The sequence below is a fragment of the Populus nigra genome, chromosome 7, assembly GCF_951802175.1.
Source record: "Populus nigra chromosome 7, ddPopNigr1.1, whole genome shotgun sequence".
NCBI lineage: Eukaryota > Viridiplantae > Streptophyta > Magnoliopsida > Malpighiales > Salicaceae > Populus > Populus nigra.
In genome coordinates, this window is record NC_084858.1 from 18,350,400 (window position 1) to 18,366,629 (window position 16,230).

A 16,230-nucleotide genomic window follows, 5' to 3' on the forward strand; every position below is an offset into this window, starting at 1 on the left:
GAAATTTCCATTGATCTGGCTAACAATGTATTTGCCTTCAGCTTTTCTTGCATTTTCCATTCGGTTTCTGCACACGGAATCCTTAGGGGTTACGTAAGCTTTTCTTGCAAAATGTTCCTTTTGACGAACCTTAATTGGGAAGCTTCTCCTCCTCCTCGTTTTCCTTTCTTTTTAGACAAATAAATAGCTTCATTTCACAGAAATTTACTTAGATAGACTAGTTTACAAGCTTTACCTTAAGGAGTTGAAGCCCCATGTATAATAGTTTACTTGATATAACTGGCATGTTGGGCTGTTGGTCGAATTCCAGTTAACTTGGCTTTTATGTAAGGAATTATCTGTAATAATTTAATAATCTCCTGGAATCTAGCCCCATTTATCTCTCTCTAAACACTATAAATAGCCAGTTTTGCCTTGCCATTTAAGACCACAACTACCCTAGCTTCTCATAAATATCTCCAGATTTCTCTGTACTTACAAATCGCTTCTTTGTTGTGACCAAAAAGGACAAAGTTTCTTTTTTTTTTCTTGTCAGGAAAGATAAAGAAACATGCAATCTCCTGTGAGGTTTTCAAGCTGCCGAGGAGTATCCTTCGAAATCAAACCTCATGAAAATCTATTTGCCATTTCTGCACCATCCAATGATGAGGCGGGAGGCAGCACACGAATTTGGCTTCCTTGGACTCTAGGAAGCTCCTCCAAGGTGTTCCCTTCTATCTACAGGTCTTCAAGTAGACCCAGTAGCCATTTCTGTGATCTTGATCTTGATGGTGAGGATGATCAAGATGACATTTCTTTGGCAGTGCTAGAAGAAGGTAAAGTGGAGGAAAATGAGCAGAAACTAGCTCCGTTTCCATCTGCAACTAAGCTAGAGCAGCCATCAAAACCTGCTCGAAAGCAAGAATCAAGACTGTCGGTGATATTGCTGGACCAAGGCTTGTTCACCGTATACAAGCGACTATTTGTCGTTTGCTTGACCCTGAACATCACTGGTTTGGTACTTGCAGCAACTGGGAAATTCCCATATGCAAGAAATAGAGCTGCCCTGTTCTCCATAGCCAACATTCTTGCTTTGACTCTCTGCAGGAGTGAGGCGTTTTTGCGAGTTGTTTTCTGGATCGCAGTCAAGGTCATTGGGAGGTCTTGGATACCTCTCCCAATCAAAACCGCCACCACATCTCTACTTCAAAGTCTTGGTGGCATACACAGCAGTTGTGGAATTTCTTCAGTTGCTTGGCTCATATATGCCTTAGTCCTTACTCTTAAGAACAGAGAAAACACTTCGCCAGAGATTGTAGGAGTGGCCTCTATTATTCTTTCTCTCCTCTGTCTCTCTTGTTTGGCTGCATTCCCTCTCGTCCGCCATCTTCATCATAATGTCTTTGAAAGGTTTCACAGGTTTGCTGGATGGACAGCTCTAGCTCTCCTCTGGGCCTTCATCATTCTCACTATCTCGTATGACCCCAAAACCAAATCCTATAGTAATGAACTATGCTCCAGGATGATCAAACAACAAGAGTTTTGGTTCACAGTAGCAATTACAGTTCTAATTATCATCCCATGGATAACAGTGAGACGAGTTCCTGTCAAAGTATCTGCTGCTTCTGGTCATGCCTCAATCATAAAATTTGAAGGAGGTGTCAAAGCTGGTATATTGGGAAGGATTAGCCCATCCCCATTATCCGAATGGCATGCTTTCGGTATCATTTCTGATGGGAAAACAGAGCATATGATGCTTGCTGGTGCTGTTGGTGACTTCACCAAGTCCTTGGTCTCAAACCCACCGAGCCATTTGTGGGTTAGGCAAGTGCACTTTGCTGGTTTGCCTTACCTGGTGAATTTGTATGACAGGGTTCTTTTAGTGGCGACAGGTTCTGGCATCTGTGTTTTCTTGTCATTCCTTTTGCAGCCATGTCGAGCCAGCGTATGTGTACTTTGGGTGGCCAAAGGGATTGAACAAAACTTTGGCAAAGAAATTCAAGAGATGATGAGCGGACATCCTAAAGACAAAGTGATTGTGCATGATACAGCTGTGCTCGGTCGGCCCAATGTGTCCCAAATGAGTGTTGATGCTGCTAAAAATTGGAGAGCAGAAGTAGTCATTGTTACTAGCAATCCAGAAGGAAGCAGAGATGTCGTTAATTCTTGCAAAGCAGCGGGGATTGCAGCCTTCGGTCCTATTTGGGACTCTTAGTTCAATCACTATTGAACATCGTATCTCATTTCTTTTTTAGTTGTCCTAATGTGTGTATTTGGTGCCCTAATGTGTGTCTGTACTGGAATGCAATTGTTCCTCATCTTTTTACATTATCAAAGAACGATTCTGGATAAAATTATCGTTCCACTCACTGAACAACAGGACTGATTTCCATAAGTTATTTAATATAGGAATGTGATGATACACCTAAAAAACACTAATATTATCAGTGCCCCGTTTTAGTGCCCCACTTTGTGGAGGACTGAAGCGCGAGCAATATTGTGGAAGTGCTCCACTCATACGGTGGAGCACTTATACAAGACCCTTCACACAGCTTATAAAAGGCTGTGTGCAGGGAAATTAAGAGGCTTCTTTTCGGGGGAAGAATGGGAGCAATGGTTCACAAGAGATTTTATGGGATGAGGCACACGGGAAAAATAATTAAAAGCCGCCCTCTCTCCCCCCTCTTTCTCTCCTATATCTTCATACTTAGTTTACCCACAATTAATATTATTTCAGCTTATCTTGAATAAGAACAACATATCAAATATCCACATACAACGCCATATACATATGCTGCCCTATTTTTCATCTTTTATTTGTTTATAATTTTCTCTTAATTATTTCAGCTTATCTTTCGTTTCACGAGAAATTTATTTTTGCAGGTGTACTGAAGTTAATCCTAGTACTTGGTGACCAAAAAAGAAATGGTTAATCCCCGTACTTGGCTAAATTTAGCTTTAATCGACCGTGTTGCATTATATGAGATATTACACCTGATATTTCTCAAGGAGAATATATATTTATCAGTTGGGCTATTCCAAATTGGTTCATCTTTTACAAATTTAATGAATTGATGATGGGGAGCTATATAAGAGACTTAAAACAAGGGATTGGATCAGGATTGGAATTCTCCATACACATTGAAAAGTAAATAGCCATGTTGATAGATTAGCTAGCTTGGTGTTCATATAGAACTTTACGTAGTTTTTTATATGGAGCCTCTTGATGTTTTGTTGGAGTTTCTCTTAAAAACTTAACATGGGGTATAGCAGCTTTAGAGTAAAAAAAATTATGGTTTTCAGATAATAATAAATGATATTTTATTAATTAATGGATCTATTTTTATGAAAGAGATAAACATTTGAAATAAAGAAAAAATCGAATTCATAACCTATAAAAAATAATAAGAATAATTTTACCATATAAACACTGTGAAATTACTTTCTTAGAGTTTGAAAATAGTTGCGTTTGACCAACAAAAAGAAAAACTTGTATTTGGAGGTTGAACCAAACATGGCTAGAGGGGCTCATGACACCCTCAAAAGTTTCGATTAAATTCATTTGGGCTCTAAATATTTCAAGATTTTTTAAAAAAACTACTCTTGAATTCAAGGTTTATTTCATATAAAAATTGCTTCTTTTTTTCCTTCAGATTTTTATATCTCGAAATATTTCAATTTCATTGAATCAAATATAAATATAAATACTTTGTTATTTTCTAAAAGTCTCTCCCTATGGAAATTATAATTTAATTAAAAAACATATTAAACAAAAAAAATTGAAATGTGATCTTTCAAGTTATTATTAGTTTATTTGGATGTCAAATTAAACTTTCTTATCCTTCCTTTTTAGGAGATTTAAAAAGTAGATTGTTGTTGCGTCTCACGCATACAGAAAAGCATTGAGTCATTATCAATCAATGGAGGAACATGTTATAATACATGGTTCCATTCCTTAATTAAAGAATCTTATTTCTCCATGATTGTCAAAGAGTATTAATCATTTCAAATCGTTAAGTGTAATTACCAAATATTTATGCAAAGAAGATAAAACCTAGTGCGACTCCTGAAAGATCGATGGGAAGCTCATTAAAAACAGAAATTTCGGTACTGGGACAATGGAAACTTTCCAAAATAAGTTAGATTAATTCTCAATTTCGATAAAAGAAGTGCTCATGTCGTCATGTGATATGCTTTGACCAGCCATTGCCATTGAATATGTCTGGTCCGGTGCATGCGCTGACATTTCAAGTTACATATATTCATTTCTTGATTGGGTTGGATATTTAAATTTGATGATTTAAGCAGTTAGTTTTGGTTGGGCAGTTAAGAATGTGAAAATAACCTTTAGGTTTCTATACATTTCAAATTGAGCAAAGCAGTTGAAGTCAAAAGTAAAATTTCTCTTCAATCTTGATTTTGATCGAACTACGTTATCCTATCTTTTAGAGGAATAATGGTGTGTCATCAAGCAGTAAAAATATGGAAAGTTTCGAATGATGGTGTCATGGTTAATTACATTTCTAAACTGAGGATTTTTGGTTGTCTTCGTACTTAGATGATTGCAGTAAATACAGTTTGTTATATGCCAAAAACCAGAAAAGTAAGGTGGTCGGAATCTATTCTCGGTATCATAAACTTGCAACAAGGCAATTTGTCAAGACTTCAAATTAAAGCTATGGGGAGGATATCTTACAGTTAATTCTTACCTGAAACAGTTTAGTATTGCATATACATTGGCATACAGGAAGCCTAGCTAGGCATATTGTGGACGTTGGATTACCTTTGCAATATGTGTATGGTAAACTTCCTTTGTCGAGGTGTTTGGATCCGAAGATTAATGTCCATTACTAAAACCTTACAATATCCATGGATTTTATTTTAGAAGTGTACCTTATGTTTTTCTAGGTTTTTCAGGAGAGCATCAACGTTATTACCACTTTGATCCTGACTCCAGGTGAATATAGTTGTGATGGCATATCAGGTATGATGAACACTCTCTTCTTTATTAGAAGAAGGATCAGAATCTATACTTGGCACTTGTCGAAAGCAGACTCTCACAAGACCTTGGTTAACTATAAGCAATGCAATCCTAGCTCCATCAATACATCCTCAAGAAGCACTCTCAAATACCTGATGCATCTACTACCTCTCTTATAAGCAATGGATCAACTAAATCTGATCTATTAGCATGAACAAAATACCATTATGATCCTGAAGATGTTCATCTCCATGCACAACCATCTATTCCTCCTACAAGTCACACTTGTGTTCTTAAGGGCCAGCACTAATGTCTTGTCCAATTAGCATTTAATGGAATTAAGGTCATTCATAGTGAAGAAGAGAATTACTACTACAGAGCTAGAAAAACTTCAAATGACAGAGGGTGTGTGTGCTTGAGCTGTATCCTTTTACACAAAAGCAATGAGGCACAAATATTAACAAGAGGCCCTAGCTAGAGGTTGAAATTTTTGCGTTGATTATTCATGGCACGACTCTAATACCCAGACTAACTAATGCTAAAGTCGTAAACAATAACAATTTGTTGTTTAAAGTCAACCACGATTTAGATGGAACTGTAAATAGATGCCAAACGAGTTTAGTAACCTGAGACTACGCACATTAGGAAGGCATTGATTATTCAACCACTTTCAATCCAATAATGAATACAATTACCATTCTAACTATTCTTCATTTGTCTGTTTGCGAAGAATGAAACATGAAAGTACTAGGACATTTTGAATGCCTTTCTTAATACTTAAAGGATGATAACTTGCTATAACCACAAGGTTCGTGAATTAGACATGTCCTGATTGTGTGTGGAAACTTTAAAAGTCTTGTATGACTTGAATCAAGTATGGAAAGCATTTTATCAAAGGGTTTTTTTTTAAGATAATCATCGAGAATATATTAAAAAGATTATTAAATTAATAGCTAAAGTAAAATACAGAAAAAAAAAGAACAAATTTAAAAAAATAGAAAAGCAAAATTGATCTCCTAAAAAAAAAAAGTATGGCCTCAAAGGTTTATTTCTTTACTAACAGATAATGACTTCAAATAGTCAAATAATGGCTCATCTTGGAGATGAAGCTATCTACCTACTTGTTTATGTAGATAACAGGGTTTGTAGTTCTTTACTTGATTCAATTGTGAAAAGATTATCAGTAGAGTTAGTCTAAGCTACATGATTAGAGATAGGTTCATTACTTTGACCATCGAAGTGACTAAACAAGGTAATGTGTTCTTCTTTAATAGCCAGAACACTCGTGGAAGAGACAAAACCAATCAAAACCCCTATGGCATCCAATACAAGACTTAAAGTTGAACTTATAAAGAATCGATAACCTTACAATCACATGGTTGGCTCTTTCCAATTTACATTGCCGCACAAGACAAGATATCGCTTTCTCAGTAAATAAACTATGCCAATTCAAGTTAGCTCCAACTTGGTTGGAAGGCCGGTTGGTAGGCTTGCAAGAGGGTTATAAGGTAGATTAAAAAGATTGTTGTTAAAGGCTGATTATTCATTGTCTCACCTGTAAATCAACTATAAGCTTGAATTGATGTGGATTTAGTTGTTATCTCATATTGTTCGAGAATAATATAAATTATATTTTAGAATCTCATTTAACAGTTTAAGTTTTTGAGTTAAATTGATTTTTTAACATGGTATCAGAGCATTGATGATCAAGTAGTCACGAGTTTGAATCTTATCATCCTTATTTAATATTTAATAAAAATTAAACACAAGATAGTATGAGATTGTGCAAGTTTTAAGTTCAAAAGGTTTTTACTTAAGAAGATGTGTTAGAGAATAATATAAATTATATCTTGAAACTTCACCTAACAATTTAAATTTTGAGATCGAATTTATTAGAGAATAATATAAATCATATCTTGAGACCTCACCTAACAGTTTAAGCTATTGAGTTGGGATGGTTCTTAATTTGACATGGTATTACAGCCTTAATGACCAAACGGTCATGAGTTTGAATCTCATCATCCCCATTTATTTGATAAAAATTAAGTACAATGTAATGTGAACTTATGCAAGTTTCAAGTTTAAAGAGCTTTCACTTGAGAGGGTGTGTTAAAGAATAATATAAATCATATCTTAAGATTTCATTTAACAGTTTAAGCTATTGAGTTGAGATAGTTGTTTGACAAAATTAGTTTTTTAACAAAGATACTATAAGGTCTAGTGGAGGAAATCCGATTTCATCTCATGGTCTGCTAAGAGCCAACCCATTATGGCTAGAAGTTCTTTATCTTGCTTCGTTTTCCATATAGTACTGAAGTCTCTCTCTAAGTTCTTGTTTCAATAAATCTGGTCGATCTTAAACTCATTGGAAAGAAATGAACCATAGGTCTCTTGTAATCATTATTATTAGACCTTATTGTATGGAAACTAAACATCTCAGCTTCTTTTATCCGTTCCTTTGTAAGTAAATTTATTTAGCTAATAGATTTAAGTTTAATTGATATTAGTATCTTTTCTATCCTAAAAAGTTTTGAATTCAAATTTCTCTTTTATATAAAAAAAATATATTAGTGATCAAAACCAAAAAAAAAAAATTTAAGTACCAATTCCAATTGTTTGTAGATACTATAATAAAGAACATACATAACTAAACGATGAAAAATATAAAAACAAAATATCGAGTCCGCGTAAAGAATCGAATATCCCAGATAATTGATAAATGCATCTGTTAATGGCAAGACTTTGAACAGCAAGTCAATATGCATGATCGAGAATCCTTCAAACGTTGCAGGATGACGTTAGGCAGCCGGTTTGTTTGCTAACGTATGACTAGAGGTGTGGACTTGCCGTATTTTGTGCTGAAGATGCTCTGCAAGGGAATAGAGGAAGACTTTGAACAGGAAGTCAATATCATAAAGCTGGAAATGGCAGTTGACGAACATGCATGCACTTCAGAGGTTGAGCCCCTCTGATAGTGAATCCCACTTTCTTAAATGCTGCAGAAGTCTAACGTTTACATTGATACCACCCGATATTGAGTTATGGCCATAAATCAAAAATGAATGGTTTGAATTCAAATGAATTCTTCATGATAACGTATTTTTTGTGGATCTACTTTTTTGGAGAAAATGACCTATTTAAAATCTAATTATAAATAAACTCTTCTAGTGAGGAGCACATCGCCCAAGAACATCCAACATTTAATAACAATTTGTAAATGGATGCTTTGGAATTTGGATTGTGTTTATGGCAATATTCACCGTCTTTTGAATGTGCTTACGAACGTGGATTTGGTAAGCATATTGGCTTCTGTATACCGTCATCAACTTGAGTTTTTTAAGCTCCAATTAATCAAAATGAAATTCCATCATTGGCAAGTTGCAGGGTTCTCCATATCATTTCTCATTAAGCGTCTGACCATAAATCATTGACCAATAATGTGGTTGTTGATGTTTCGATGCGTGTTGATATGGTAATAATAACACAACACGATTCGCTGTAGTTTGCTTCTGGGTTTCTTCCCTTGCCTTACCATTTCTTTTCTACATAATTGCCTTGCCTTGCTCCTTCGGCAAGCCACTCTCATAATGGCTTTGCTTCAATATCATCTTATTTGAAAGAATAATCGATTATTATAAAATAAAATACAACACGGTTTTAAAGACTTCGCATTAGGTTGGGCTAGCTGCCTCAATATTCTGGATAGGTTGCTAGAGTATCGGGTAAGGTTTTTTTTTATTTTTTTAATCTCGAAAATGGATGCTTTGGAATTTGGATTGTGTTTATGCAATTAAAATTCACACATGTAAAAGCATAAAGAACTTATAAAACTAAGAAGTAAGAGTTATCCGAATATATAATAAGAAATAGCAAAAAGAAACTAGCAAAAGGTGAGTTCTTGATTGCACCAAGAAACCTAAGTTAATGCTTTTTAATAAAAAGGAAAAAAAAAAGACAAATCCATAAATAGCAAAAACTAACTCATATTTACTCCTCCTTGAATATATTTTCCTCATTTCCAATTGAACATGAACACAGACAATTACACTCCCACATCCATTTTCTTTTCCTCTATTGATTTTTCTCTCATTTCCTTCTACTCATCCACACATATTTTCAGAATTCTAAAGAGTGTTTGAACCACCGGCATCCGTAGGTTTATCCAGCCAAACCCAAGAGATTTGAATGAACCTATGATTCCCTCTATCCGTACTTTTGTTGATTCAGACCTGCCAAAGAGCTTTGCAATTGTCACCTTGTTCTTTTCTTTTGATTGGGATTCAAGTAATTTATGGATGCCTGGTTTCTTTGTCGCCTTGGTGGTCTGCTAGAGGTGTGAGTTAAAGTGGTTAAGAAGTTGTTAATTTTTACGTTTTAAAAGTATTTTAAAAATAAATTAATTTTTTTATTTAAAATTAATATTTTTATATTTTCAGATTATTTTCATATGTTGTGTTAAAAATAAATTTTTAAAAAATATATATTATTTTTAAATATTTTTAAATAAAAAATATTTTAAAAAATCATCATTATTATATTTTTAAACCCTCCTACCATTAATTGGTAGTGTGGGCTGGATCACTTTAAACATGTAGTTTGCCAAGTATTTTTTATCTGTTCTGAACACAGGCCTCATTGTGCAGCAAAAACCTACGGCAGGCTGAAAATGGGTTTTAAGCAAAAGCAAGGAAGTTTTATCATATCCTTGAAAGACCACTGAGTTGCCTTTCTAATTTTCTGGCAAAAACTTCGTATATTTCATTGGATTTCCTTTTTTATTCTACTTATATAATCAAGGAATTTATCATTCAAGTGAATTCTCTTTCATTTTTCTTTCTTTAATTCTTTTCTCAATGAATCTCTTACGAAGTTTTTTACTATTTTTTATTTTTATTTTCTAACCCTAATGATAACAAGTAATATCATTTTGTGATTTGGACCTAGGGCCACGTTTTATAACCAAAAAAAATATATTTATTATTGTATAATTTTATTCCAGTTAGTTATAATTTTGAGAAAAGAATGATAATAAAACTCTGTATAAAAAAAAAGAGATTTATATATAATATATGAAGAATTAAATCTTCTACTTTTAATACAATATATTAAAATATACAGATAAAAACACTTAAATACATGTGACTTTACATCACCGGATATTCAAATATTGTATAAATATAGCAATCATTGATTGATATTATCATCGAAAGTTTGGGCGAAAAAATTAAATATAAGCGGTCCGTATACAATCTAATAAAGCATATGGTTCCGTTTTATGTGTATATCTTATACCAATTATTTAAAAATTTTAATCTATTTTTCGTCTAAAAAGTGAATAATTAAAATTAAACATTTGTACAAAAAAAATCTTTGATGAGCTTCTAATTAATATATATCAAAACAGATATCATTATCTCATTACCATCATTGTTATTAACATTCTAAAAAGAAAAAAACATTTTATAAAAGAAATCAAGTTAAAAATTTAAAATAAAAAAAAAAGGAATCAAATTTGAAACCAAAACAAAGTAAGAGAAAAAATAACATTTTAATGTTAGAGAATGAAAAAAAAATCAATTTGATAAAAGTCCCCCTAAAATAAAGTAATAGAAAAGAATAAAAACTAAATGCTAAACAAAAACAATAAAAGGGTAAATAACATTCATTAATTTTAAGGGTGAAATTAAAAAAAATTCAAACATTTCACAAAAAAAACTCTGAACAAAAACCTAAAATCAAAACAAAATAAGAGGAAAATTAACATTTCAATGCTAGAGGATGAAATTAGAAAAAAGAATTAAAAAAATTGATAAAAGGTCCCCCAAAAAATAGTAATATAAAAGAATAAAGACAAAATTCTAAACAAAAAAAAATAAGGGAAGAATTAACATTAATTGTTTCAAGGATAAAATTGAAAAAAATCAAACATTTAACCAAAAATATCAAAACAAAAACCTAAAAAAAAAAGGATCGAACATGAAACCAAAACAAAATAAAAGGAAAAATAACATTTTAATCAAGAGTAAAATAAAAGAGAAATTTAAAATTCACAAAAAAAATTAAGACAAATCATACAATCATAAGCAAGAGGACATAATCAAATACCGAGATAAAATACAAGGACAACATGGATTTTCTGATTGAACAACATATTTTTCAAGGTAGAGAAAGAGGAAAAGAGAAAATGTTGTCGAAGCCAAACAGCTCACCAGACCACCATACGCGCCACCTCATTTGGTAGAGGATGTCGTGATCTTTCTAATGTCGCTATGAATAGGTAATTTTCATCATCTAAATCCTTTATATGCGCCGCTTGAAGCATGCAAAGTGGCTTAATATGTTAGCACGTGAACAGAAGGCGCCAACAAACTTTCTTCTTTAAATATTATTTAAAAAAGTATTAAATTGCCCCTATCTTGACTATATATATAATTACAAAAATATTGAAACATGAATAAGCTCTTAGACTTCAATTTAAGAATTTTTTTTTTATTGAAAGGGTAACTAAGTAAATTTATTATTCATTTTCTAAGTAAAAGACTAACTTGACCATGTCTTGACCCGATAATTGCAAAAAGATAAAAACAAAAAGATTAATAAGCCTTTAGATCCCAGTTAAAATATGTTTGTTTCAAGGGGTAACAAAGTAAATTTAATGGGTTCTTTTAAACAAAAAGACAATCACCCCACATCAAAGCAACTTTTTGTATTTCAAGGCATCTTAATCATTATACTGTACAATTAAAAAGAGAAAGATATTTTAGACCCTAATCAAAATAATAATAATTATATTATTCTCGTTCACAGGGCACTGTTAATTCTAATTAATGAATTTGGTCGTTGTAGTGAATACATCTTTAAGACTATTTAGAAAGAGATTTAATCTTTATTAATTAAGGATACTATTATTATGAAATCAAAAGGAAGGAAAATAAAATAAATAAGTTGCCCGACAACTTTAGGTTACTGGCTTGCGACCACTTATTGCAAGTGGATGGGGATAATTAATACTTGTTTAGATTTAGAGTGGGAAATATGAGCTGCATCTTCAGGTTTTTTTTATGGACATGATGCTCCTTCTTTTCTTGTGTCTGTTCTCTGATTTTCCAGATTTGAATTTTCATATGTTTCACATGAATTTACGGAAAAACCTTCGTTGAATTTATCAGACATACACAGGATGAGAACACAGTTACAATATATATATATATATATATATATATATATATATATATATATATATATATATATATATATATATATATATATATATATTGTTGGATTAAAAATGCTTTCCATCGAAAGATACCAGTACAGATGAGAAAGCAGCAAGGTTCAACAAACCGAAACAACAGGCTTCACTAGCTAATAAATCACTCGACAAGGTAGACAGCCATGATTTCAGTCACGATAAGGGTTTATTTAAGAGAGATTCACAGAGGTGGTGTAGTGAAAGAGCCGCTGACCAAACCCATGGCAATGTACCTGTAAGCAGCTTCTGTCAAGTGAATTCCATCCCAATTTGCGTGGCTGGAAGGATTGCTACATGTTCTTGAGCCTATGTGCCCGCACCTTGCCGAGTTATTGAAATTGTATGGCCCACCCCCTCCACAACAAGCCGTCAGAGTTCCACCTGTAAATCCTGCATGTTATAAAAATATTTCTTACTCTGTGATGTTGGAGATATGAAAATGTAGGTAGGTAATGTATTAATTGTTCTTTTTCCAGAGGCGATTATTATCGGAGATAGAATCACGGGTCGAAATAATATATATATAGCATCAGATTATTGAAACATTATCAATTTTACACCAAAACTATTCTTTCACATACATTAGTTTTATTGTTAAGTTATTTTGATTTCTTAATTAAGGACTTTTATTGGAATACTTAACGTTAAGTTTTCTATAAAATAAAGTTGTTTTTATAAAAACTTATTTAATAGTAACATTCAAACTACCTATATAAATGGGTGGTCCAATAAATACATCTGCTGGTACAGGTGGGCTCTTCTTTATTGTGATACATGATGTAATCTAATAAATATTATGACATGAAGCTGGTCTTTCAAAATCGATAGAAATTATTTTGTAAAATATTTTTTAAATTTTAAAATATATTAAAAAAATATTTTTTTTATTTTTTAAAATTTATTTTTATATTAACATATTAAAAAAATTCAAAAACAAAAAAATATATAATTTAAAATAAAAAACTTACATTTTTTTAAAAATATTTGGAAGTGACTTCTAACCATATTCTAGATATTTTTATGTTGAAAATCTAGAAAGTTTTAGTTACCGGTTTGTATATTTAGAATTTAATTTTTTAATTGTTATAGATGATATTAAATTTTAAACAAATCAACATGGGACTTATTGATACTATATTTGATTTATTTTGTCAGTTTTTTTTATATTTCAGTATAAGTTTTCTTATTTATTTATTTTTGGTTATTATTTAAATAACTATTTTTTTAATAAAATCAATTATTAAAAAAAAAAGCATAGGGTGTAATGGTCTTTTGCTTGCTAGTTCTAGCAAATAGTTCAAAAGACTTACCATGATGTTGTGGCGCGTGGTAGAAACGCTTGGCTGCACCATAGTAGTCAGCATATATGATCCTAGCATGTGGGTATTTTTGTCTCAGCATCTGCAGGGCTGTTTTGAGTTGATTGTTATGGTACTTGGAGAAAGCATTGTAAGCTTTCAAACACCCATTCCGATCATAGTCTGTTCTGTTAGGACTTCCGAACAAGGTCAGATACACTGCCGAGCATCCAATCGGCAAATTCCCCGGCACCAACAATTCCACAGCCCCTTCTTCTATCAAAAACTAACACAATATCCCACATATATAAAAATATAAGAGAGAAATTTACTTTCAGAAGTAACCAGAAAAAAACATAGCCATCATGTTTTTTTCCCTTTTTTTTTGTAGGTGTTTTTCTGTATCAGTCTTGATGTAATTAATGCGATGTAACTTACACTGGTAGCCTTAGCAATTGCTTCAACAACAAGAGGCACAGAAGCTCTCAATTGTTTAATGCTTCCACCAGCAAAGTAGGCATAATTATAGTCGTTTCCTCCAATCTCTCCCACAAGAAATAACGATTTTTTGAAGTAATTATCACATTCTGGTGAAAAGAAAGTGGCAAAAAGAGAAGCATGTGGTAAGGTAAACACAAATATGAGTGTGTTATGAACTTTTGTCACTCTCACCTTGTTTGCTGGTACAAAGAGAGGACTTCAACTGTTTGAACCATCCAAGCTGAACACTCAATGAATCGTTTGTCCACATAATTTTTCCAATACGTTGGTCGTAAAAGAATTTAGCATCAAGAGCAGTAGCTCCAGCAACAGCGAAATTTACTCCATGAAAGGAATGCAGCTGATCTTTGCCAAGTGCTAGATAGGGTGGCAAGTGTGGCAACCCAGATGCCTCAGCTACATTTCAGCGATCACACAACAACAACAGCAAAAAAAAAACGTTCTGTAAACGTGTTGTTCATGCAGTTAATTTAAGTACTCAAAGTAATAAAACGGAAGAGATGGCATTTAAATATATGTACAGATGAAGTCAACAACTAGACGTCCATCGGAGCACCGGCCGGTTGCGTGTCGAAAGAAGGTTTCACCATATGGGAGCTTTGCAATCACAGGAAATGCCATGGCACCGGAAAGAAGGAAATTTCCAGTGTCACTAAGAGAGTCACCAAAGTTGAAAATTGAGTCATACTGCAATGGAGTTGTCGAAACTATTTCGACATTGAAACCGAAAATGAGGCAAAAGGAAAGAATTAGGGTGATCAACATCTTCACGATCAGTGAAAAATGATGGGGTTAATTAGGTTGCAAGAGGTTTTACAAATTAAACGTCCTAGTACTCTGAAGTTCTTGTTATAATTTATATATAGGAAAGCTATCTGTCTTCGGTTTCCACACAAGTGTCTTTATTATAGGCAACTTCCACCAGATTTTGCATCTCATTTATTATTATGGTTTGCCTGGATCCTTCCCGACCCCGTGATCTCACTCAATATTCTTTTATATTTTATGCGATTACCCAATACAAGTCACTTTTGAGAAATTTGTTACTCAGCATCTTAGTTAATAAGAACTATAAAAAGATGTGAATTCAATATTCACCTCCTCATGGTTTGATGAAACAGCTTTTTGGTTTCTATTCTCTTGTTTTTCGCTTTTTTTCTGTTCTTTTTCTTTTTTTTTCCTTTTAATTTCATTTATTAGTATTGATAATTTTTTTATTTTTTTTATTGAGCTTTATAATTTATAATTTTTCTTTTTTCAATGAAGTTCTTAATTGAGATTTTGATTTTAAGAATCAATTCAATTGCATTCTTGTCAAACTCAAATACTAGCCCTAAAGTTAGCTAATTTTTTTATTTTGATCTTTGGTTTTGAATTTGTGTATTTTGACCCTCAAGTAATCAACAACCTTTTAATTTTTTTTAATTTGGTTCCTGATTCGGTTAATTTCAACTCCTATATTCTCATGCATTTTCTAGTTTGATCCTTGTTTTTGGATTTCTACGAGCAAGTGCCTAATTGCTCATCAAACTTCAATATTTATACAATTAAGCCCCTAATTTAATAAACTTAAGTCTTACAAATTATAATTCGATCCCTAAACTTTAAATTTTTCCAATTAAAGCCTAAATTGACTTTAAAAAATCAATTTTCTTGCAATTAAACCCTCCATCAATTCTGTCATAACCTATTTTTGAGTTATTCCCCAAAGTCACCTTTTCTCTTCCAAAAAATAACAAAAAATATTCGGACTAAAAACAAAAAAAATCCAAAAAACATAATAACAGTAAGAAGAGGATGTCGAAGCGTCTAGAAAATGGCTAGAAGTTGGTTGAGGAGGTTAAAAAATTCAAAGATTAAAATTTGACAGTATGTTATTAAAGATGGAGAGCCATGTTGACAAGGAAAATTCAAATTGAAGAAGAAAGGTCCAAAAAAAATATTTATAGACTCAATTAAATTTTATTGGAGGTTTAATTGAATTCATGGAGGGTTTGATTGCAAGAAAAAAAAAAATTTAAAGTCAATTTGAGCTTTAATTGGAAGAAATTAAAATTTTAGTGTCAAATTAAAATTTTTTAGAGTTGATTTGGTCAAATCAGGGGTTTAATTGCATAATTATTGAAGTTTGATGGCCAATTAAGAACTTAATTGAATAAATTCAGAACCAGAGACCAAAGGGAAAAGGGCGCTAAAATCTAGGGTTTGAGTTGAAGTTT

The 16,230-nt window shown here is 32.5% G+C and overlaps 2 protein-coding genes across 2 annotated transcripts; one reads left to right on the forward strand and one right to left on the reverse strand.

Annotated features, from left to right (window-relative positions):
- The first annotated feature begins 409 nt into the window (after positions 1-409).
- Positions 410-2,333, forward strand: LOC133699817 (adenylate-forming reductase 03009-like). The gene has a single exon (XM_062123290.1). It carries the CDS (start codon positions 551-553, stop codon positions 2,192-2,194), a length of 1,644 nt encoding a protein of 547 aa, XP_061979274.1. The 5' UTR covers positions 410-550; the 3' UTR covers positions 2,195-2,333.
- A 9,901-nt stretch (positions 2,334-12,234) lies between these two features.
- On the reverse strand, positions 12,235-14,867 carry LOC133698992 (GDSL esterase/lipase At5g45910-like). The gene is made up of 5 exons (XM_062122115.1): positions 14,533-14,867; positions 14,183-14,407; positions 13,949-14,097; positions 13,523-13,796; positions 12,235-12,602 (listed from the first exon to the last, which is right to left on the reverse strand). The coding sequence occupies exons 1-5, from the start codon at positions 14,774-14,776 to the stop codon at positions 12,394-12,396; spliced, it is 1,101 nt and encodes a 366-aa protein (XP_061978099.1). The 5' UTR covers positions 14,777-14,867; the 3' UTR covers positions 12,235-12,393.
- Between the last annotated feature and the right edge of the window lie 1,363 nt (positions 14,868-16,230).